Source organism: Lolium perenne, chromosome 2 (genome assembly GCF_019359855.2).
Source record: "Lolium perenne isolate Kyuss_39 chromosome 2, Kyuss_2.0, whole genome shotgun sequence".
NCBI classification, from domain to species: Eukaryota; Viridiplantae; Streptophyta; class Magnoliopsida; order Poales; family Poaceae; genus Lolium; species Lolium perenne.
Genome location: NC_067245.2, coordinates 66,102,069 through 66,120,087, shown reverse-complemented (window position 1 = coordinate 66,120,087; position 18,019 = coordinate 66,102,069). Strand labels below are relative to the sequence as shown.

Sequence of the window (18,019 nt, the reverse complement as noted above, 5' to 3'; positions counted from 1 at the left end):
TCCTAGCCAAATCATCGCGGATAATGCGAAGGCTTTAGCGAGGGCACAACTCCGCACCCACCATAGTGAGATGAGAGGAGAGGGAGCGACCCACCACAAAGATAGTGAGCGCCACAAGCCATATATGAGTGAGTCCAAGAGTGTCCTTCTAGCCACCAAGAGTGAGTGGAGAGAGCTCCAAGAGAACCCATCCACCATATTGCACTATGTGCTCATATGCAAGGGACCCTCATCGGCGACTAACGACTTAACCAACATTCCTTCGTCTTTGTTGTCTCTTTTGCAGGAATTTCAAGACGTCTTCCCCGACGAGCTCCCTCATGGACTACCACCACTCAGCGGCATAGAACACCGCATCGACCTCATACCCGGCGCTCCGCTCCCAAATCGTGCCGCATACCGCACCAATCCCGAAGAGACCAAGGAGATCAACCGCCAAATTCAAGATCTCCTCGCCAAAGGGTACGTCCGTGAAAGCCTTAGCCCTTGTGCGGTTCCCGTGATTCTTGTGCCTAAACCGGATGAGACACAACGGATGTGTATGGATTGTCGCCCCATCAATGCCATTACCGTCCGTTACCGCCATCCCATTCCGCGTTTAGATGACATGCTTGATTAACTTAGTGGTGCCACGATTTTCTCTAAAGTCGATTTGCGTAGTGGTTACCATCAAATCCGCATGGCTATTGGTGATGAATGGAAAACGGCATTCAAGACCAAACTCGGTCTCTATGAATGGCTCGTTATGCCTTTCGGTCTTTCCAATGCTCCATCAACTTTCATGCGCCTCATGAATCACATCTTGCGTCCTCTCATTGGCAAGAGCGTGGTTGTCTACTTCGATGATATTCTTATTTATAGCAAAAACCTCGAGGACCATGTGCAACATGTGAGAGAAGTCTTGTGCATCTTGCATCATGAAAAGCTTTATGCTAACCTCCCCAAGTGCACCTTTGCTCAAAACAAATTGGTTTTTCTTGGTTTCGTGGTTTCCGCTAATGGGATTGAAGTTGATTCTTCCAAGGTGGAGGCCATCCACAATTGGCCTACCCCTACAAATGTTGGTCAAGTCCGAAGCTTCCATGGACTTGCCGGGTTTTACCGCCGCTTTGTGAAAGATTTTAGCACCATTGCTTGCCCTTTGAATGAGCTTACCAAGAAGAATGTTCCATTTGTTTGGGGCAAAGCCCAACAAAATGCTTTTGATGAGTTGAAGAAACGCCTTACCGAAGCTCCCCTTCTTGTTCTTCCAAATTTTGCAAAAACTTTTGAGATTGAGTGTGATGCAAGTGGGCTTGGTATTGGTGGTGTTCTTATGCAAGAGGGCAAACCCGTGGCATACTATAGTGAGAAGTTAGATGGCGCACGCCTCAACTATCCTATATATGACAAGGAGCTCTACGCTTTGGTTCGTGTTCTTGAAGTTTGGCAACACTATCTTTGGCCAAAAGAGTTTATCATTCATTCCGACCACGAGTCCTTGAAATATTTGAAAAGCCAACACAACTTGAACAAACGACATGCAAAATGGGTCGAGTTCATTGAGTCCTTCCCATATGTGATCAAATACAAGAAGGGCAAGGACAATGTTGTGGCGGATGCTCTTTCCCGCAAAAATACCCTTTTGCTAACTCGTTTGGATTTTCATGTTTTGGGACTTGAAGAGATCAAAGAACTCTATCCTTCCGATTCTTTCTTTGCTCCAATTTTTGAGAAGTGCTCCGTTGAACGAGGAGTGGATGATTTCTATTTGCATGATGGCTATTTGTTCAAAGCTAACAAGATTTGCATTCCCGAGTCTTCGCTTCGAAAATTGCTTTTGCAAGAGTCACATGGAGGTGGTCTTATGGGACACTTTGGTCGAGAGAAGACATATGCCATGCTCTCAACCCACTACTATTGGCCAAGAATGTACCGCGACGTCGAACGCCTTTGCCGCCGGTGCACCACATGCTTACAAGCTAAGTCTACCTCCAATCCCTATGGTCTTTATACCCCGTTGCCTATTCCATATGCACCATGGACCGATATTAGCATGGATTTTGTTCTAGGCTTGCCTCGTACTAAGCATGGTCATGATTCCATATTTGTCGTAGTGGATAGATTCTCTAAGATGGCTCATTTCATACCTTGCCATAAGAGCGACGATGCTTCACACATTGCTTCGTTGTTTTTCAGGGAAATTGTTCGCTTACATGGAGTACCGCAAAGCATTGTGTCGGATCGAGACGTCAAGTTCATGAGCTATCTTTGGAAGTCGATCATGGCAAAGTTTGGAGTGAAGCTCCTATTTTCATCATCCTCGCACCCGCAAACGGACGGCCAAACGGAAGTGGTCAATCGAAGCCTCTCCACCCTCCTACGCCTCCTCGTGAAGAAAAACTTGAAGTCATGGGAGGAATGCATTCCACACGCGGAGTTCGCCTACAACTGCGCCAAGCACTCGACTACATCAAGGAGTCCCTTCATGGTCGTCTACGGGTTTGAGCCGCTCATGGCACTCGACATACTACCACTTCCCCTTCATGAGCGGACGAACATGGACTTCGCCAAGCGCGCCGCCGACGTGAAGAAACTTCATGAAGAAACAAGAGCTACCATTCAAGAACATGTGCTTCGTCAAGCTACCCGCCTCAACGCCAAGAAGAAGGAAAGGATATTTCAAGAAGGAGACCTCGTTTGGATCCACCTCCGGAAGGAAAGGTTCCCTCGTGAGCGCAACTCCAAGCTCAAGCCAAGAGGAGATGGCCCCTTCAAGGTCCTCAAACGCATCAACAACAACGCTTACGTCATCGACATCCCCACCTCCAAGTACTTGGTGAGCAACACCTTCAACGTTGCGGACTTGTCGCCATGTCATGAAGATGAAGAGGAACAAGAGTCGAGGACGACTCTTTCCCAAGGGGGGGGAGATGATGCGGGGTGGCCTTCGGTCACCTCCACACCAAGACCAACAAGTCCCCCAAGTGGACCGATGACACGAGCCCGAGTCAAGGCTCTCCATGATGAGGTGAACTCGCTCCTCACCACCCTTGATCTTGGTACCCCTTTGGATGGATTGCTACCTCATGCCGACGTGTTATGTGTCATTAGGTACAAGGAGCATCAAGAGCACGAAGAGGAGGACACACCATGGTCAAGAGGAGGAGAGGAGCAGCTGGACGCGAAGATGGACCTAGAGCTGGACCGGAAGTCGCCCGAAGAGCGCAAGGAAGAGAAGATGGGCGGTCGGTCCAGAACCCGGTCTGACCGGCTTCCTGACCGGGTCACCCGGTCCCCAGCCCGGTCTGACCGGCCTCCTGACCGGGCCACCCGGTCCAAAACCGGGATTTGCGCTCGTGACATCCGGGCGCCATCCAGGGGACTTGGAGCCTCGTCCGGTCGCCGCCCGGTCCCAGGCCCGGTCTGAAACCGGCCTGCCCGGTCACAGGCCCGGTCTGACCGGCCCCCTGACCGGCCTGCACGACTTAAGTCATCTATTTCGGCCCGAACCGTTTCACTTGTACCTTTTCGGCCCATGACGCCTTGTAAGACTATATATACCCCCAGGGCGTCCCTAGACCTCTTTAGACTTGTTTTGAACTCAAACCTAACTTTGAGCTTAGTCTCCCTTGGGTATCATCCCTCTGTAATCAAGGCCATCCTTGTTGTTGATTGAGATATTGTTGAGTGAGATTCTAGTACAAGCTACTCTCTCTCCCTCACCAATCTCTTCTTCTCCAACACCAATCTCTCACCGGGAATTCTGCCGCGTGCCTCTTCCGGGTGATTCTATTGGCGTGGTCCATCGAGCCACGGGGGTAAGTATCGGGTGTATCGGGTTGGTGTGCGTGCGTGAATCTCGGAGTTCCTCGTGTTCGTCGTGTTCTTCGTGTTCCTCGCGTTTTCCCATCTTCCCTCTTGATTTCGAAGTCAATCCGCGAGATCGGGCCACACACGGGTTCTTAGACCTCATCAGGTGGTTTGGGCCCCTGGCATCCACCGACCTCGCCCTTCCGCCTATAAATGCCTCCCGACGCAAAACCCTAAATAGTACAACCTCCATCCACGAAAAGTTATGTAGCTCCACCGCCGCCGAAGACAAGATCCGGGGGACAGAAGACTCTGTTCTGGCATGCTGCTGGGATGGGGAATTGCTCCCGGAGCCATCTCCATCGACTTCACCGCCATCTTCATCGCCATTGCCGACTCCCATGATGAGGAGTGAGTAGTTCTCCCCCAAGACCGAGGGCTTCACCGGTAGCTATGTGGACTATCTAGCTCTCCATGTATGCTCTTTATGTGATCATGAGCTTTGTAATCTAGTTGAATAAGTAGATGTTATTCTTCAACTATTGTGCTACTCGAGTTGTTTTATTATGTGATCTTCGGGGAAATTTTGTCCAACGGTGTGAAGGTAATAGTGTGTACACCGTGTTTGTTTCTTGAGCTTAATTTACTGAAATACTTATGAATTGTGGTGTCTAGTTAGTACCATATTTGTATGGTCGAAGTGATAGCGTGTGGTGTCTATAGATTGAGAATGCGAACTTTAAGGAATGCTTATGCAGCCCTACGTAATGAATTTGTGTTTATTATGAAACCGGAGAGTGGTTCAGAGTAGCATAGTGAAGTGATAATATCTATGTATTCAATTATGATATCATTGTTGAGCGTGTCCACTAGTGAAAGTATGATCCCTAGGCCTTGTTTCTAAGATTGAAACACCGTTTACAACCAGTTCTGCTACATGTTTGCTTGCTGCCATTTTTATTCTAGATTGCAATTACCACTCATAATCATCCATAGCCGAACTAGTGCACCTACTCACCTGACAAATGTATTGGGTGTGTTGGGGACACAAGAGACTTCTTGTATCGTAATTGCAGGGTTGCTTGAGAAGGATATACTTGACCTCTACCTCCCTGAGTTCGATAAACCTTGGGTGATCCACTTAAGGGAAACTTGCTGCTGTTCTACAAACCTCTGCACTTGGAGGTCCAATACTGTCTACAAGAATAGAAGCATGCGTAGACATCACGGTGGCGCTCATTAACACCGGCACAGAGAGCTAGGCGCGACGAGACGCATCGCCGCGCCTCTGCGGAAACTGTACCGTCGATGCGCGCCAATAACTTTCGTCGCGGGGTAGGTGACAGTTAGGTTAAACTTGAATGTGCCGCTGACGTGTCGGGCCCGCCACTCCCCGCCTCGCTTCTCGTTGTGTCCGGCGTGCCCGGAGCGTCCCCTGTGGATCGGGGACGGGCTCGGGGCGCCAAACACCGTATTGGGACGCGCGTAACGGAAGGAGACTTTGGGGTGCGCGGCTGGGAACGAAAAATTGTCCGACGTGCCCCAAATATCTTTGGGGGACGCTTTGGGGGACGCGACTGGAGATGCTCTTACATTCCAAACCACCACCACCATAGGCATGTCAACAGCAATGGCTGGCGGCATAGGCTTGTGAGGAGGGCGTCTAGGGTGGCCCCCGGGCCATGGGAGTGGCCAAGACCGAGGCCGAGGTCACCGAGGAAGGAGCGGTAGGAGAAGCCAAAGTCAGCCACCATCGTCGCCCAGCCCCATGACCAACCTGCGCCTGCCCAAGAGGTTCACCTCATCGCCGATGGGCAAGAGCCCCACCATGTCCTCCTGCGTGTGTCCGGCGGTGTGACTGGCATGTGCTCCACGGAGGTGATGGTCGACGGCGAAGGCCACATGTTCCTCCACAACGGCTGGAGGAGCTTCTCTCGCACGCACGCCATTGAAGTCAGGCACTTTGTCGTTTTCATGTATGATGGCCACGTCGTCTTCACCGTTAATGTCTTTTTTTTTTTGCGAAATACCGTCAAGGACTTCGACGAGACTATGTGCCGCAACCATTACCACTCCGACGAGAACAACTAGGAGACGTCAAGATGAAGCCAATGTTAGTTCTATCAATTTGCTTGAAGCAAATTTACTCCAAATATATATGTAAATTTAGAATTTTCTATGCAATAGATTTACCGGAAACAGACGGTTTGGATCGCGGATTTGGTTGGAGATGCCACTTACGAGCAACCAAACAAAACAAGCCTAGCCTCTCAGCTTTCTTCCCGGAAACTGTTCTTGTCCCGGAGATTACACACTGCACGCTGGAATCCCGTTACAGTTTCTTCAGATGGGACGCCGACGCGGTGTGATCTTGCTTGGAAGATTTTGTTTTCCCACGGAGTGACGGAGAGCCAGTTCTCCGGCTCGCCGCGGGGTGCCACGTTTTCCACCGCTTGGGTTCCCGACAGGCCCTACGAGCTAAACTCACTGACACTGACTGACTGACAGGCACGCACGAACAGTGTGTCTTCACCGCAGGAGGAGGAAAAGATGACAGGAACATATCAGGATAATCGCGTCATTTCATCCCCAACCTAGCTCGTCTGGTCACCGTCCGGTGAGACCCAGCTTGGCAGTGGGACGCCAAACAAGTGAGCTGGAGCCCAGGTAAGTGCGGACAGTGATAAACGCTGGCAGCTGCAAGTCTTTCACCGGGTCTTCCCCTCCACGCACGCGTACCTTCTCGACTGGACTACGCTTCATTCACTCTCCGGATTTCTACTGGCTGTCAGGGCGATGGCGACGACTGGCAGCTCGGGCCCACTCGTCAATGGCTCCGCATTGATGCCCGTCGTCGTCTGCTAGCTCGCCCTTTCGTTCGTTGTGACCACCCCGGTTGAACACGCCGAAATGGCGGGTCGGCTAGCTCGGCTCTTCCACACCTGAACGATCGAGATTTACGAATCAAGCCGTCTCGCTGACCTCCAGGACATGCGTCATGCTGGGGCCCGGACGCCAGCGTGACATCGTTTGGACGAAAGCGCAGCTTCCCTATATCACACGCACTTCCCTTCCCCGGAGACAGCGCCTCAAACGAGTAACCGAAGCTACCACGACGCGCAAAAGTTCCGAAAATTAAAACTCGATGGAGATTTAGTCGATTCCGAATTCTCCATGGCAGCGAGGGCTGTCGCGGCCGCAGTGTTCGCCCTCGTGCTACGTGAGCTGCTCTGGTCCACGGCGGCGGAACATGCCGACGGGGCCAGTGCTCCGCGGCGGTCGCTGCACCAGCCCTTCTTCCCCATCCAGTGGTCCCCGCCGCCGCCGGCGTCCGGGGGCGCCGTCGTGCCACCACCACCCGCAGCAGCCGCCGCCGCGTCCACGTCGAGCTCGGGCCGGTCCGCGCCCAGCGTCACCAACATCATCGCGATCGCGCTCACGGGCGGCCTCGTCGCGCTGGCGGTGCTGTCCTACTCCTGCGTCCTCCTCTGGCGCCGCGTCGCCGACAACGCGGGCGACGACGACGAGCGCGCCGCCGCCACGGCGAAGGCCGTCCCCGCGCGGGTCCCGAGCGACGTCGGGAGCAGCTCCCGGCGCCACCGCTCGCCGCCGCCCAGCTCCACGGCGTCCGACGCGATCTACCTCGACCCGCTCACGTCGTCGATGGAGGTGCGCCAGCACCGGTCCAGCCCCGACCTCCGCCCGCTCCAGCTGACGGCTACGACGCTGGCCAGCCCCGACCTCCGCCCGCTGCCGCCGCTCAAGCGCGCGGGCGCCGCGCAGCCCCCGCCGCCGCCCGCGGCGACCCCGCCTTTGACCGGCACGACGGAGTACTCCTCCTCCGACGAGGACCACGCCACGTTCTACACCGCGCGGAAGACCGCCATGTCCTCCTTCAGCCGGAGCACCAGCCAGCGCAGCACCCTCGAGACAGCGCCGCCGGCGCCCGCGCCACTGCCCGTGTCGGTGGCACCGCCGCCGCCGCCTGTCCCCGCGCCCGCGCCCGCGGCGCCACCACCGCGCGCGAACCACCCACGGCCTCCTCGCCCGCCTGCGCCGCCGCCGTTGCCGAGGCAGAGACTGCTGCGGCCGATGCCCGCCGAGTCGCCGCCTCCTGCCGCCCTGGCCAATTTATCGCTCACCAGTCCGCCTGACACCTCCTCTGCCCTAGACAGGGGAGCAGAGAATTCCGACGTCCAGCGCGGGAGCACGCAGCCGCCGAGCCTGAAGCCGCTGCACTGGGACAAGCTCCGGGCCATCTCCGGCCGCACCACCGTCTGGGACCAGGTCAAGAACTCCGACTCGTTCCGGTGAGCGCCCTGCCACTCCCATTCACGTCTCCACACTTCCACATTACCCACCAATCGCCGTTGCCAATCGTGCGGTGTCGTGCGCAGCGTGGACGAGGCGGCCATGGAGAGCCTGTTCCCGAAAAACGGCGCCGCCGCCCCCGCCGCCGCGGGGAGTTCCGATCAGGGGGCGCCGACAAGAGGCCCCTGGAAGCAGCCGCAGAGCCGGCTGCTCGACCCCAAGAGGCTGCAGAACGTGGCGATCATGCTCAAGGCGCTCAATGTCACCGCGGACGAGGTGATCGGAGCGCTCGTGCACGGTGAGTTTCTGAATATCTTACTTCCAGTACGGTCCCCTACCCCTGCTGTCCTGGTTGCACAAGCCAATTGTGTGTTCTGTTCTCTTCTCGTGCAATTCCGGTGGCCACATGCCATGGCAATGGCAGTGCTGCATGAGTACAATCTAGTTATTGCTCAACCAAGTACATTCAGCAGCAACTTGGCAATCGATTGGAGACCATTGGTTGGTCCCCTGTGTGTGGAGTCCCATGCTAAGGTTGCATAGGAAGGGGGAGGGGATTGATTGGATTCAAACTGACAAATTTACTTAAATTGGCAATAGTTTACTAACCAGATTGTACTCATTATGGCTAGTATTTAACGGGTCATGTGCTTTAAAACTGTCATATTGTGGTGATCACAGAAGTTACTGCAATGCTTGAGAGCCAAATCTTGTGTTTTATGGGTCCGCGTCACACGTTCCACGTGCTTCATCAAACTGTTTTCTAGTCATGTGTTTCACACATTGTGAAATGTTTGCTAATTTCTGTAACCCTGGTACTACTCTGAATTGACTAAACACAACGCCTTGTTCACCAAATACACATATGCTACACTTAGACCCATAAATTCAGCAATTTCCGTATTGCTCACCTAACTAATATACATGCCTACCATACCAGGGAATCTCTCCTCCACTTCCCTGCATGACACCTTTTCTTTTCTTTTGATGTGAGCCGATAGTGAAGGCTCCTATACTTGTCCTGCCTTTTGACCTCAATTGTCACACTCAAGATTTTTTTGGGGTGGGAGGTTGCTTTCATTCACGATCAAATCGTCTGGATGCAGTGTGTTCCAACAAGGAGAATTATAAGCTTCTGCTGGTGGATAGTTGAGTTTCCAGAGCTGAGGGCCTGGACCCTGGGACCCATCTGATTAAACTAGTTCTTTTGTGTTACGTGGTTAAGTCTTGATTAGTTGGTATTGATATTTTTGAGAACCATCAGTGATATAGCATCATCATTCATGTCAAGTTAAGCAATCTTGCTGGGAGGGAGATTACGACATGGATTAAAGAGGCGATCTGCATCTTTCACAAAGACGCAAGCGCTTTACCTTTTGGTGCTTCTGCTTTGTCATGTGGCGGTGTTATGGGTCTAATTTTTGCTACGGTATCAGATGCAGTTACCAGTACCAATTATTTCATATGAATGAGATGCCAGTTGCTTTTGAATTTCTGTACTCTTATTTTGTAAATATAGCAGTTTTGAAGTCCTTCCATGCCAATTTTGGTTATCTCAAGCTTGCCCCTTCATTTAAGACTATTTTTTTTCCTCATCTAATTCTTCATTTCTTGCCAACTTCTTTCTTCTATTTTCTCACTGGATAAAACATCATCTTCTACTGTTTAGGAGGGGTATCATTTCCATTATGAATACGAAATTTCTTGGGGTATCACAGGATATGGAATCTGTTGACGGTAGACCTAGGTAGTGGTAAATACGTTCCATTATTCAGTTACTTATGCAATTTATTAACAAATATTCTTGAACTGTTTTAGGCAGTTTTTCAAGTCTCATTAATGGATTTGAAAACTTACTAATCCGTTAGGAAAGTAGTTGATAGCCATTCTGGAGAAATTAACTTGGTGAACATTACACAGATTCTTCCATGCTTAGAAATAATATTTGAGATTATTATACACCAAAGAGAAGCCGGTATGGATCATAAAAGTAGTTCCCGTTAGGTGTAATTTCAGTAATGCATTGTTCTCCCAGGTCATGCTTTACCAAACAAAGGTGTTGGTTCCATTGCCTGATCTAAATAGTTGAGGTGTTTTTTTCATAACATTTCTCCTCTAAAGCTGTATTTATTACTAAGAAATCCGCTCTCAAGCTCTCACAGATCACAAGGTTGGTAAAGAGACGCCAACTGTCACTGAATGATATTGAAATTTTATTGGTATAAATGTTTTAGCAATCGAGTTCTCTAATCGGTAGACATGGGCGGACCCAGGATCAAAATCAAGAGGGGGCGAAAATGTGCTAATGGGGGAAAAATCTCATGCTAAGTGGGGGCAAATGACTGTTTTTAGCTTACTAATACAAAGGGACAAAAATTTGAGTGGGGGCATCTGCCCCCCATGGCTAACACTCTACATCCGCCCATGTCGGTAGATATGCATTATTGATGTCGTGGTACAGATTCATATGATGGCCTCGCCTTTATTTTTATGGATTACATTTCGTTTGATGAGTTATAAATAATCCGAGATTATTTCTCTGGAAAATAGTACATATGAGTTGTGAGGGATATGATCACCACTCAGTTTATCGTTTGATAGAAGTAACATACATTTTGTAGGATTTTAGTGGACCTTTGGCCATGCACACCTTCAGACATGATTAGCCCCATTACTAGTTCTGAAATAAACTGTTGTGATTGAGCTATGCCCCAAACTTTGCGTATTATTGTTTGGAGCTTTCTTATGTATGTGCCCTTACATCAACTCGAATGATTAGAAAAACTCTGTTAAGAGCTGGTAGCTTATTCTGTTACGGAGTACGGTCTGTAGAAAAGTATAATGCCTGTGGGTGACATCGTAATGGACCTATGGTTCTGTTTTTTCTCTTATGAGGCCACATGGAAACATTCATGAGCTATTTTTTTGGCGGTGACATTAGCTATGCAGGCTGGATCCAACCAACTTTTTTCTACTCCTTGTTAATTTATTGTCCGCAACCAACAAATCTCATCTATATATTTGGTATAAATTCAGCTCCCAAGAATACTGTTCACACTTCACATTACTGTATATATATAGCTCATATGTTACAATGAATTACACAATCAAAAGTTCAGTACTACTTGTGCAGCAATGTTCAGTCTTCAGGCTGCATTTACTATTTTACAGTATGCAGCAGGTCTGAACATTGATGTGTGTTTCCCGTTAGCTGCTGACATAAGTAGTCCAATTCTTTCTTTTGTCTGACATGATTTTTAATTAGGTCGCCGGGTTCACCTGAAAGGGGTTTCTTTTGTATTTGTTGTAGATTGGACTATTCTTATAGTTTGGTGTTTGCATAATGGAACTTTTATCTATTGTAATTCTGACACTTTGAATACATTAACAAGCAGGAAACCTAGAGGATAAGCCTGAGTTCTATGAAACACTAGCTAAGATGGCACCAACAAAAGAAGAAGAGTTGAAGCTAAAACGTAATAGTGGTGACTTATCAAAAATTGATCCTGCCGAGCGCTTTCTGAAAAGTGTACTTGATGTTCCTTTTGCCTTCAAGAGAGTGGATGCAATGCTTTACAGAGCAAACTTTGACACTGAAGTGAATTATTTAAAGAAATCTTTTGGAACTTTGGAGGTAAACAGCTATGATGTTTCAATGTTTTCGTTTGATTTTTACAATACTTCCTCTTGTATAAACTAGCTGGACTACATCTGTTCCCTAGACAGCCATTCAATTTTTTATCAAATAAAATTTCCATTTGCACTTTCATGCTTCACAAAAGAGTCAATATTCAAGTTTTGGTGCATGTGATGTTTGTCATTTTGTGAAGTTCATCCTTGTTAATTTCCGTTTATTTGTGTCCAGAAGAACTTCACTATGGAATTTGTGCCAGTTCCTTCATGCATTCCATTAATTCATGGCAGACATTACAAATATTCAGGTTAATTGTCAAAATATAATATTCCTTCATAAAATTTTCAGGCAGCTTGTTCAGACTTAAGAAGCAGCAATCTATTTTTGAAGTTGCTGGATACTGTTCTCAAGACTGGGAACCACATGAATGACGGTACTAATCGGGGCAAGGCAAGTGCCATCAAACTTGATTCTCTTCTAAAGCTCGCAGATGTCAAGTCAGCAGATGGTAAAACAACATTGCTCCATTTCGTCGTTCAAGAGATCATCCGTTCAGAAGGCTTCGATTCTGATCAAACAGCAACAGATCCTGGCAGTGCTAGCAAAGAACAGTTCAAGAAGGATGGCCTGAAAGTATATGCAGGGCTGAGTGTTCAGCTTTCAAATGTGAAAAAGGCAGCCACATTGGAGATGGACACGTTGAGTGGTAGTGTCTTGAGACTCACAACCGACCTCGAGAAGGTAAAACTTGTCTTGCAACTTAAGGAGACATGCCCCGATCAAGGCTCAAGTGCGAAGTTCTTCGAGACAATGGATACGTTTCTCAGAAGAGCGCAAATAGAGATCGAGAGCATGAAAGTAGCAGAGAGGAGCGCATTGCAGCGCGTAAAGGAGACCACACAGTACTTCCACGGTGATGCCACCATAGAGGAACCTCACCCTTTGAGGGTATTCATGGTGGTGAGTGAATTCCTCTTGATCTTGGACCGTGTGTGCAGGGACGTCGGCAGAACACCGGAGAGGGTGATGATGGGTTCCGGTAAGTCATTCCGTGTCACGGCTGGCACGTCAGTGCCGCCACGGCGGTATGAACCGCGAAGAGAGCTTAGCTCCTCAGACGAGGACAGTTCGTCTTCGTAGAGTAACTTAGAGAACCTCTTTTTGGATGCACAGATAGTAGTTTAGATCTGAGGAAAGTGATTCTTGGAGGGTTTATCATGTGTAATCATCACTCTCAAAACTCAGAAGAGGACATTACTGTGTAATATGCTAGATATCTACAAAGGTTAAAAAGATAGCTGTACAAAGACAAAAAAAAAAGTTGGCTCTGTGGTATACTGGAAATGGGGAAATTGTTCAGCTCGCAATATGTCAAAAGATGCTCACAGTTTTTCTTATGCAGTCATCAGTACTTTTTAGCACAGAATGAAATCACGGAGCATTTTACTCTTAAATATATGTACTTGGAAACTTGCAATGCCCATCCTTCTTTTCCTGAGTGCACTTCTGAATCTGCTGATCAGGTAAACTTTCTTCTAAAAACACTGTAAGAACATTTATTTCTGAACCAAATTTTGCTGTTTTTGTAGGGCGACCAAGTTAGGCCGTCGCCCCAAATCCCCAATGAACTACCTTCAGCCTGAATGATCAGATCACTGAGGTTGAGGGCCATCACTATGTAGGCTGTTGGTACGTTGGGAAGTTTGATGTGCCAAAAGCAGACGGATGCCAAAGTTATGACAACGAAGAGAACAATGGGAACAGTAGATAAACCCTTAAGTACAGAGGGCTGCCACTGATGGCTAGGAAAAAGAGGAGAGGGCAGAAAGCGATGCTAAAGTGATTCCTTCTCTGTTTTTTGTGTGCCTGCTACGTACAGTATACACGTATAATTTTTTATGATAGAATACAGTATGCACGTACCACGTTGCAGCCATGACGACCGCCGGAAGGAATCAACCATTATGGCTTCTGAACGAGTTCAAACCTGTCGCCTGATGAATAGTGATGCTGCTGCTAAGAATGACCAAGCGGGAGAGAGACGAAGAAGAAGGCGAGCAGCAAACCGAAGATGACGTCGTCGTACAACCGCAGGCCGGAAGCCCGGAACGCATCCGCCGGCGCGGCGAAATTTGACGCGCATGCACTGCACTGGGTTTGTCTCGGCGCCAAGTTCTAGTCGCCATCTCTGCCTGGTTTAAGGTGTATTATTATACCGCATAAAAAGTGTGCCATTCTTTTTATGAAACCTACGTTCTGTGAACAATTTAAACAAATCACACCAAACTCACTAACCACTCAGCTAATAATAAAATCAACGGGAATTTATGTGCCAAAATTCATTGTGCTTAGTGAGATGTGTGTGGGACGTATGACCGCTGGCTTAGCGGTTAGTGTGTTTGGTAAGAATAATGTGGTTTGATTCGTTCAAGTAAGGTCGTTATAATGCAGATGATGCAGCTTTATTCTTAAACCCTATCAAAGATGAGGTGGCAAGTGTCTTCAATATCCTATTCTTTTTTGGGCAAACTTCAGGACTTCGCATCAACCTGAATAAATGCACCATCTTCCCCATTCGCTGTGAGCTGCTGGATCATGCTCAATGAGTTCATGACTCTGGCTGCACCATCGGCACCCTTCCTTGCACATATATAGGGCTGACTCTTTTTTTCGATAAAGGATGCTTTATTACTTCAAGAAGCAATTAAATCCAGCCTCTGTATAACCAGGATGCACACAGCCGTTTTGTTGTCTCAAGTGTCCAAAGTTGCATAAAATAAAAAGGCGAAATACATATCGGAACGATGAATCATATAACGCCTAAGAACTAGGTGGAGCCTCTATCCGTAGACTATGCTGCCACCCATGTAGGAAAAAAGTATCCCTCGCCGTATCCTCCAACCGTGTACAGACCTCCGTAAACAGGTCTCTGTTCCCCTCCCACTGAAGAGGTAACCACGAACGGAGAATACCTGTGCATCTGTAGATAACCTGCAACAAAGAGCAATTTTTGTCATTAAAGATCTTGTCATTTCTACATAGCCAGAGCGCCCAGATAACTGCTAGCGCCCCCACCCTAAGAAGCATTTTAAACCTTGAGTTGATACCATGAAGCCAATTGCCAAAGACATTAGCGACACTAGTCGGGGGATACAAGGTAGACGCTACTTGGATGACTGACCATATAGATCTCGCAAACTGGCACTGGAAGAATAAATGATTGATGGTTTCGTCATGATGACAAAAGACACATCGTGTACTTCCGTGCCAATTCCGCTTAACAAAATTGTCTTTGGTGAGAATAACCCCTCGACGAAGATACCATCCAAAAATTTTAATTTTTAATGGTATCTTCATCTTCCAATTTTTATTATTATTATCAACTGGTAAATCAGAGAGCAGCATCGCATTGTATAAAGATTTTACAGAAAAGGAACCATCTACTTGGAGGTTCCATCGAAATTCATCTGGCTCTGGTGATAATTGAATATCTCCAAGCCGCAGAATTAGATTGTTCCATGCCACGAGTCTTTGTCCTAGTAAAACCCGTCTGAACGTCACATTCGGGGGTGAGGTAGCCATTACAGTTGCAATGGTATCACCTTGGCGACGCGCAATTCTATACAAAGCGGGATACTGTTCACATAGGGGTGCATTGTCGAGCCAAGCATCTTCCCAGAACCGTATCTGTGCACCATTCTTAATGGAGAAAGTCCCATGCCGAAAAAAGACATTTTTTGTCGCCATAAGACCAGCCCAGAAGTGTGAATCCCCAGGTTTCCAAACCACTTGAGATAATGTCTTCGAGCCGATGTACTTTCTCCGAAGTATAGTTTGCCAAATCCCATCCTCAGTAAGTAGCTTAAAAAGCCATTTACCCAGTAGCGCTGAGTTCTTGACCTCCAGGTCATGAACTCCAAGCCCTCCTTGATCTTTGGGACTACAAACTATACTCCATTTAACCAGTCGATATTTCCTTTTCTCGTTGTCCCCTTGCCAAAAGAATCTGGATCGATAATAATCGAGTTTATGCAGAATTCCTTTGGGTAAGATGAAGAAAGATAACATATATAGTACCATATTAGTTAGTACTGAATTAATGAGTACCAATCTTCCACCCAGGGACAACAGTTTACCTTTCCAACTACTGAGGCGTTTTTGTAATCTTTCTTGCACTAATTTCCATTCCGCAATTGTAAGTCTCCGATAGTGAATCGGAATACCCAAATAGCGAATCGGAAATTGGCCTTGCCCGCAATATACAGAGCTACATCGTCTTGGGCATCACCGAAGCAGAACAATTCACTTTTATGGAAGTTAATTTTCAATCCCGATAATTGCTCAAAAGCTGCTAAAATTAATTTCAGATTTCGAGCTTTTTCAAGATCATGATCCATAAAAAGAATTGTGTCATCGGCGTATTGAAGGATAGATAAGCCACCATCAACTAGATGTGGAATCACCCCTTCAATTTGACCATATGACTTGGCCCGCTCTATGAGTATCACCAACATATCCACTACGATGTTAAACAACATCGGAGATAACGGAACCCCTTGGCGTAACCCTTTTTCGCGTTTGGAAGTAGTGTCCGGTGTCATCATTGACCCGTATAGCCACACTACCCCCATACACAAAATCATTAATTAGAGCTCGCCACTCAAGCGAAAAGCCTTTCATCCTGAGTGTCTGTTGAAGGAAAGACCATTTAACTTTATCATACGCCTTCTCAAAATCAAGCTTTAAAATAACCCCTTTTAATTTCTTAGAGTGCATCTCATGTACCGTCTCATGCAAAACCGCCACTCCATCAAGGATATTCCGTCCTTGCATAAAGGCTGTTTGCGATGGTAAGACCTGTTGACTGCCAAAACCCACCGGCGGGCAGCGGCCTGTCAACACAGGTAGAGCCGGGAAGAGCCTAGAGCTGCGGCTGGCTGAGACCCCTCCGAGCGACGGCCCGCAATGCTCTTCTGGTCACACGCGGCGATGCGAAGTGCAAGGGCGTGCCACCTGACCTATACCTGGTCAGGAAGGTGATGGGGATGCCTCGCTTAGTTCCTGCATGGCATACACGTAAACATTAAATACGAGCCTCGATCGGCTCTCAGTTATCTCGTGAATCGGCTCAAAGAGCCGATCCACCCATGATTCGTACGGGGTGCACGAATACTTGGTGATCCTGCTTGATCAAGATATAGCTAATGAGATCTACGACGATTTAGGGTTTTCACCGCATAATCGGATCATCCTACTCCAGGTTGGGCCTCGCGGCCACGCACGGTGCTCATAAGCCGATCCTAAACAAGGCCTAAAAACCAACATGACGTTGGTCCTCGGAACATCCTGTTTAGGACTTGCGAACGCCACCCTACGTGCCGCTGGATCCTCCCCCCCTTTGTAAGGCCTAACTATTGCAGATATTAAACTAATCCTTGCAGAACAAGGAGCAATCGTAACGGATCAGATCTACTAGATGATGAACAAGCAGGGTGCCGCCCCCACACCTGAGATAGGCGTGAGGGCGGCTAGACATGCAAGGGTTGCACTACGTAAGCATGTTATACGAAGAACTATGCTAACCCTAACACATCTATGATAACTACGTTGCTCGCCATCAAAGACGCTTCAGTACGAGCAACGCATGAACAACGTGGAGCTTGTGCTGCCTAGATCGCAAGATGCGATCTAGGCAGCATGTCGCTTACCTGATTGAAACCCTCGAGATGAAGGAGTTGGCGATGCGCCGAGATTGGTTTGTTTTGGGTTGAACGTGAGTTGTTGTCTATTCCATAAACCCTAGATACATATTTATAGTCCAGGGGACTTTCTAACGTGGGAATATCCCACCGTGTGCGATACAAACTCTAAATCTTGATCTAAGATATAATCTACTATAATTAAAGATACACGGGCAAACTAGCCCAAATTCTCCGTGCAAGGCCGCTTCAGAGATCTTCCACGTGTAGTCTTCCAAGCCCATCTCTCTTACGGCCCACCTCTGGATTTGTCCAAAATCTGGTGATAACACATGCCCCCCTGGTTTTGGAAATAATTTTTCCAAAATCATTATGCCTTCCTTCGTCGGGTCATGTCGTGGCAGAACAGAGCTGTTGCAGTATCCGTTATCATTACGCCCTGTCTTCTCAGCTTCTCTGCAAAATTCGATAGCTCTGGCGTCATCTCCTTGGAAACTGTAATGACATTAAATTTCCACCAGGCTCCTCATTATTTAACTGTGCCGATCGATTAGCTTTCTTCATCCCCTTCCTTTGTTCCAGC

General features: G+C 48.2%; 1 protein-coding gene across 1 annotated transcript; it reads left to right on the top strand.

Moving 5' to 3' along the window:
* The first annotated feature begins 6,886 nt into the window (after nucleotides 1-6,886).
* LOC127332831 (formin-like protein 13) lies at nucleotides 6,887-13,106 on the top strand. The gene is made up of 4 exons (XM_051359172.2): nucleotides 6,887-8,102; nucleotides 8,190-8,401; nucleotides 11,499-11,737; nucleotides 12,086-13,106. The coding sequence occupies exons 1-4, from the start codon at nucleotides 6,967-6,969 to the stop codon at nucleotides 12,875-12,877; spliced, it is 2,379 nt and encodes a 792-aa protein (XP_051215132.1). The 5' UTR covers nucleotides 6,887-6,966; the 3' UTR covers nucleotides 12,878-13,106.
* Nucleotides 13,107-18,019: the final 4,913 nt, after the last annotated feature.

Coding starts and splice junctions, on each gene's coding strand:
- LOC127332831 (XM_051359172.2), top strand. CDS start 6,967: ATGGCAGCGAGGGCTGTCGCGGCCGCAGTGTTCGCCCTCGTGCTACGT. Junction 8,103..8,189: donor AAGAACTCCGACTCGTTCCG/GTGAGCGCCCTG, acceptor TGTCGTGCGCAG/CGTGGACGAGGCGGCCATGG. Junction 8,402..11,498: donor GATCGGAGCGCTCGTGCACG/GTGAGTTTCTGA, acceptor ATTAACAAGCAG/GAAACCTAGAGGATAAGCCT.